Raw genomic sequence first — 6,521 nt, 5'->3', positions numbered from 1 at the left:
AAGGACACTGAATACTTTCCTTGGGTTTTCAGGTCTAAGGTCTGTCTTTTCTACCATCAGTCTATAGAAAAGGTGGTATAAGGCTGTCAAAAAGCAAATTAGCAACTTAGAAAAGATCAACTTTATCTTCTTGAGATGTATCACCGTGCAGAGATATGTCTGCCTCGAAAGAAGAAGGTACTGGACTCCTACCGGTACGTAGTCCACTCTTATACTGTATTTTAAATCAAACACTACATTCTGCACACTTAGGCCCAATCCCATTTCTTCTTTTTACGCCTACCTGTTGTTTTTGCGTGTCACTCTAACCTCTTGGAACTGAGTTACAAGGGGTTAGTGGTTGAAATATTACCCTGTTACAACACTCAAATGAAAAAAAAAAAAGGTTGCTTCATTACCAGGCTACCTGAGGTGCTCTGTAGGTGATCAGGTCGTCTTCAGGGATAACAGAAGGGAGTTCAGCTCCTCGCTGCTGGGCTTTAGTTACATTCAGGGCATCACGTGCTTTTAAAGAGGGGCTATAAGACAATTATTTATTATCACCCACCCCTAATTATTGGGTGATACGAAGAGCAATTCGCCGGCTTCTTGCTGGAATTTTCCCGTTCCACCTTAAATCTTGCAGCAGATACATTCTGGGACTTCAGGCGTCATTTCTGCTGGTCTATTTAAGGTGGAACGGAAGAGTTAGCCAGCTAGCTACCGAGATATTAGCATGCTATTAGCGACTTTTTATACTTGTTATGAAGAAAACAATCATAATACATCGAAAATACATATTAAACTAAGATGATATAATGATTATGAAACTGAGAAAATACTTTTGTGGGTTTCTTTGGTCGCTCGCGCAGCCATCTTGCTGGCTTGTCTTTTTTTCCTCATAACCTCATTTTTTTCCTCAGTGAATCTCTCAAAAACCTCCGTTTGGAGGGCCATGTAGCCCTGACACTTCACCATATTCTATCTCAACAAAAATTGGCATACCCTACCATTAGACACGAACGCGCAACACCTAAGGGCGAATTGGTGGGGCAAAGGGTGAAATGGGATTGGGCCTTACTACAACACCCAGCATGCACTACTCAAATATGAGACACACACTTTGTGGGTATTGATAAAGAAACTGTGATAGCATAGCTACAGCTACCGAGGCTAATAAATACAGTAAGCTCATAGCAATAAGTTAGCTATCTGTGTTTCTTCTGCATTATCCAACTAGCAGAAAAACAAAGTTTAAAATGGTCCGTTGTCCAGTCCCTGCCCAAAAGCAGTCATAGTTTTTTTGAAAGGTCCATCCACCTTCAAAATACATCATCAGAAGAGGGTTTCCCAAGTCATTAAACCGGAAAATCTTATTCTAGAGACAACTGAAGCACATCTGAAGTAGGTGAGTAACCATGTTTACATCAGATATCACAATGGTTAGATTTGTCATTTTGGCTAGATTGTCCCTTTAAGGACATTGATGTACAATTCATTACCAGTGTTGGAGCAGTTACTATAAAAATAGTCTGTTGCAAATTACTATTTCAATTTGAATTACTTCTCTCAAATTGTGATGGGGTTACTGATTACTTCATGGAAAAAAGTAGTCTTATTACTCATTACTCTGTAAAATCTGTTTATAACAACTTCAGGCCTACAAGGGAAAACCTCATAGTCTTTTTCAGTCATTTATTCAGAGAAAAGCAAGCAGTCAAGCACAGTAAACGTCGTTTAATAATATGTCAGTATGCCTGCGTTTGAACAACACACAGCCAGAAATGCTGATTAAATTACGAAGGTTCGGAAGCAGTATTAAAATTGCTGCCTTGAACTAAAATCTTTTTAAGGAATAAACTGTAAAGTTTACAGAGCTGTTTCTGAGTGAAAATGAAGTCTGGCCTGTTTAGGTGAGGTTGGGCTTCTCTGTTCTTTATCTGTCTTTTTCAAATAGGTGTGATGAGATGTCTCCACAGATTGTTCACTGACCCCCTGTTTAAGTACTGGTTTTAACTAGCCCTTGTCCACTTGGCCTCATCCTTTCCCTCCGCGGGAATCCCCAGCGCCATCTTTAGGGCTGTTCCATTTCTTTATTAGCCAAAATGAAGGGTGTTAGATGAGCCCTCGGAGGGGTGAGAATCGAGTGAACACCAGTGTCCACTTCAGCAGCAGAACTGACCCAGAAATCACTGAACTGAAGCATTTTCCTTTTCAAGCCCTGAAATAATGGGGGACAAAGCTTTTTATAAGCCATAGCAATAAACTACTTTACAGTGCTTAACATTTCATACCCTAACATTTGATTTTCTAGGTTTGAAGTAACGAACTGCATCCATTATTCATGACTGATTCAACTTCATTCATTTCTCTGCTAGCCGCCTCGTTAGCATGCTAAAGGCTACACAGCGGAAGCACTTCAGCAGGGTTCTTACAGCCAGACAAAGCAGTTACTCACACACATTACGTAGCTACGTTATGGACACTGCAAGTGTGATGCACACCCAGTGCTAAGTTGATTTGGTTGAGGACAAGTTAGAAAAATAATTAAAAGTTTACAGCCATTCCTGCGCTAGCCGCTCATATTGGTATCACACTTAAACGGCTAAAGTGCACCAACTTATACACAAGTGTTTGTTTATTGGTCAGAAATTTTACAGGAACACAAAAGCTCTGTTAATCTCACATTTGCCACAATTTGAGCCAAAAAAAACCCTCCAGCTTCCATGAAAATAGAGAAACTTAACGACTGTGATGTCAAAGCAGCAGTCAAACCTCACTTGCTTGTCACTATCTGTTTGTTTATGATTGGTTTATCAATTTGAATAACCAGTGAGATCACCATGCAGTATGTGATCCATGTGCCAAAATGAAATCTTCTATTTACTAAAGGTAGGATCCCTGCTCTTTCTCTCTTCTGCCTCCTGTGCCGCAGTTCAAACACCTTCAGGGTATTTGATGAAAATATCCCGGAACGATTAAAACCAGACGAAGTCTACAGGGACCATAATTATGCAGCCAGAGATGCAGGAGAAACAGAACTTCTGAAGACACACAACATCCCGCATCCTTGCAATGCCAAGTTCATCAGGACCAATGTGAGATTCCTCAATGAGCCTGTTGCTCATATGGAAACGGAGAGTACGGTGGCTGAACAGGTGGCTGTACAAGTTGCTTTGGACTGCAGTTTGGTTTTAAAAAGTCACTCATATGCTGATTCTGATTTATTTGCTTTTGTGTTATTTCATGGTGATTCCCAACAGTTTCATTGGTGTTCGAATAGCCTGGACAGAGATGTGGCTAGAAAAACAGTCTACAGTAAAGACAGCACTCAGAGACGTGACTACCAGGCCATCACATGCACTCCAGTCGTCAGATTTAAAGAGGGAAGAAACAGACCTCCAGCAACAGGAATCAGTAAGCTGGGGGTGGGTGGGGCATGTGGTGTGTGATTATTATTCCATCCCATTTACAATGATCATTTTAAAAATCGTACCATATTTCTTAGGATTTATGTATGTTTACTGTTTGATAGAAAGCAACTTCATTAAACTACTACTTAAAGCTTTTTTCTTTTATGAAACATTTGATAAAATGTAGATATTACATAAATGCTTTCACTTTTTAGTAATAATCTGAAAAAGATTTTCGTCCACCAATCAAAGTAGTTCGCTCTCAGGAGGCTATAGTTTCTATGTAACATCGCAAGTCTTTACATATCTACATAACAGTTGTTTGTTTCTTAACTTCATCAAGATCCTCAACATCAGTTTGACAGTTTGCAAAATTCTAAGAAAGTCCCTCCTCCCTTAGTTATTGGTGCTACGTCTATCACATTTTTTAGTTCAGGCAAAGTCCTTATAGGTCTGTCCACTTGAAAGCGCCTCTGGGCAGTTATTTCCACTCTTACAGGACCAACCTCCTCTCTCTTTGAATGGAGAGAGGCCTGTATACTCCAAACTAAAAGCCACATTAATGTTTCAAAATTCAATTTTTGCAGCAAAGTAGTCAGATTTTAGAACCATTTATCTGTCTTTTAATAGAAAATTTACTCCACTTGGCTTTTGGATTTTTGCAGTTCCGACTCTGAGCCCCCTAGGCCAGCCTAAAATACTAGTGGAGCACATGTCCTTTATTCACCAGTATGACTCCAGAAGACTGCAGGACCAGCCATACCAAGGAAAAGTAAGACTTTTTTTACGTATTTATATGACTGTTTCCCATTCTTTGCATGACGTGTACTTTCTATATACTGTATTTAATGGCAGTGATTGCAATGTCATCAGTATTTAATCTTCACCTCACCTACAGAACCCCTGCTGCTTTTACAAGGGCTTGCAGGAAAATGCAACCACATTTTTCATGCTAGGTATTATGCTTGAAGGTGGATCTACTCTTTTTGATCAGTTTATTCCAGCTAGTTAGTTTTGTCAAATCCCCAGAGGAAAAACACACCACTTCCACTCTTTCACACACCACATGTCCTGCTGGCCTTTGCCAGTGTGATCAGGAGCTGGTTGTTAATGGGCCATTGAGTCCAGTTCAACCTTTTCACAAGAATATCTTTGCCATTGTATTTTTGATATATACCTCCATTTTTATTGGTCTATGCACCGTAATACTATACATCTCCGAAAACACCTCTTCTAATTAGTCAATTCAGCTTTAAGGTGCATCTATTGCTGACATGGGTATTTACCTGAATGCACACAGCTTGTAAAATATCCATAGAAAAGTGCTGCCACTGCAATGGGATGCTGTGGAGCAGCTGCACATTAGCTTAAGGCAGTAGTCACCAACCCTCCCCCTGGAGATTCACTTTCCTATAAAGTTTAGTTCCAACCTGCACAGGCTGCCCCTCTTCCGTAAAGCAATTATATCTGATTCAGCCAATCAAGGACCTCTGAAAATGTTAATTAGGTAGAGTAGGTGTGGCAGAACTAGGCCCAGTAGGGAGGTAGAACCACTGGCTTAAGCGCACCATGCCTAGTGCCAAGTGCCTGCTAGATGGCTATAAAGTTCCCAGTGAAGTTCCCTGTGGAGGAGTGGTGATTGTGATAAATTGGAATAACTAATCATTCAACATGGATACCTGACCTCATTAATGCTTTGTGGCTGAATGCAATCAAATCCTCAAAGCAATGTTCCAACATCTAAAGCCTTCCCAGAAGAGCAGAGGTTTTTACTGCAGCGGGTTGGGGGCGCAAAATTTTATCAATACCCTTGAAATCAGAAACCTTGAATGAGCAGGCGTCTACAAACTTCTGGACACATAGTGTAAGTTATACAATATAAAGGACAGCTGGCAACCTAAGAAAGGTATTACTTAGTAGGCCTATTAAAAAATCTGATCTATCAATTTTCTTGTATAATGACTTCAGCAGGAAACTCTGTCTGCTGCAGTTAACCAAACTTCTGTCACACTGAAAAGGAAACAGACCGGTTTGCATTACAGTTAGGGTTATGATACATAAACGCTTGTGAATGGTGGTGTTGGGCATTAAATCAGGGTTTTGTTTGCCATAATACAAACACACACAAATTTCTCTCATAAAGTCTGACAGTGAAGAGTAAACGTGATCTGGAATGACTTCTGGCCGTTTGTGAACTGTGAGACAAACGCGCCACAGCTGTATCCAACACCCCAACACCCCTTCAGTACTGCCTGTTCTGCTTTAAATCTACTTTATGTTTGTCTCATAATGCTCTCATGCTCTCTCTCTCTCTCTCTCTTTTCTCCTTTTATCACTCCTCTTTCTCTCCCTGTCTTTGTTTTGTCCTCTTCCTTCCTCTCAATCCTTTTACTTCTCTTTCTCTCTCACTGTTTTTCTCTGTCTCTCTCTATCTCACACACACTGTCTCTCTTTCTCTACAGCGTCACGGAGCGTTTGTGTGGACTGAGAGGGGGGTGAGGGGGCCTGGCACATTCCAGAGTGTGGAGGGACTGAACTCTTCCCAGCATGCCCCTCTCTCTCTCCCCTCTGCAGATGTGTGAGTCCACAGGGTCCTTCTCCACCCTTTTCACTCAGCCAGCACCTGACGCCAGGATCTCCTACAGCCCCACTGAGAAAACCGAGGGGGTCTTGAGGGTCCCTGCTCACTTGGGTGGGGCCCAACAGGGATTAAAGGCCCTGTGGACAGTGGAAGAGCCTTTAGGTTTAGCCACCACAGTGACCTGACGCAGACGATGCTGCGAGTCATTATTATTTATAATGTCTTATTACGTATGAACGTAATAAGTACGTTATAAGAAACCGTGCAACACATGCAGGCCCTTTGGGTTTAGTTGGTTAAAGCAATTTATATTGGCACTAAATGTGATTTTTTTTCTTGTGAACAAACTATTTTACATCCAAATAAAAATATTTACAGTAAAAAGTAAGATTTTCTTATTATCATAACTGTACTTGATACCTTGTGAGATGATTAGAAGAACACCAACGGACAAAAGTGATACATTAATGGATGGATGGCACAAGTTATTATTATTATTTTATTTGATAAAATCACTGCAGTCATATAGTGGACATTAGCAGGGGTAT

At 40.7% G+C, this 6,521-nt stretch overlaps 1 protein-coding gene across 2 annotated transcripts; it reads left to right on the top strand.

Moving 5' to 3' along the window:
* Positions 1 to 6,312, top strand: LOC108442069 (uncharacterized protein C2orf73 homolog). Of its 2 annotated transcripts, none has more exons than XM_017721921.2 (5): positions 1 to 194; positions 2,915 to 3,077; positions 3,243 to 3,396; positions 4,058 to 4,164; positions 5,855 to 6,312. In XM_017721921.2, exons 1-5 carry the CDS (start codon positions 136 to 138, stop codon positions 5,972 to 5,974), a joined length of 603 nt encoding a protein of 200 aa, XP_017577410.1. In that variant the 5' UTR covers positions 1 to 135; the 3' UTR covers positions 5,975 to 6,312. The 2 variants fall into 2 exon arrangements, with proteins under 2 accessions (XP_017577410.1, XP_017577409.1); XM_017721920.2 differs by having other exon boundaries at positions 2,915 to 3,137.
* Positions 6,313 to 6,521: the final 209 nt, after the last annotated feature.

Source organism: Pygocentrus nattereri, chromosome 15 (assembly GCF_015220715.1).
Source record: "Pygocentrus nattereri isolate fPygNat1 chromosome 15, fPygNat1.pri, whole genome shotgun sequence".
Lineage (NCBI taxonomy): Eukaryota > Metazoa > Chordata > Actinopteri > Characiformes > Serrasalmidae > Pygocentrus > Pygocentrus nattereri.
Note: the sequence above shows the minus strand (reverse complement) of the source record. Positions and strands in the feature narration are given on the sequence as shown.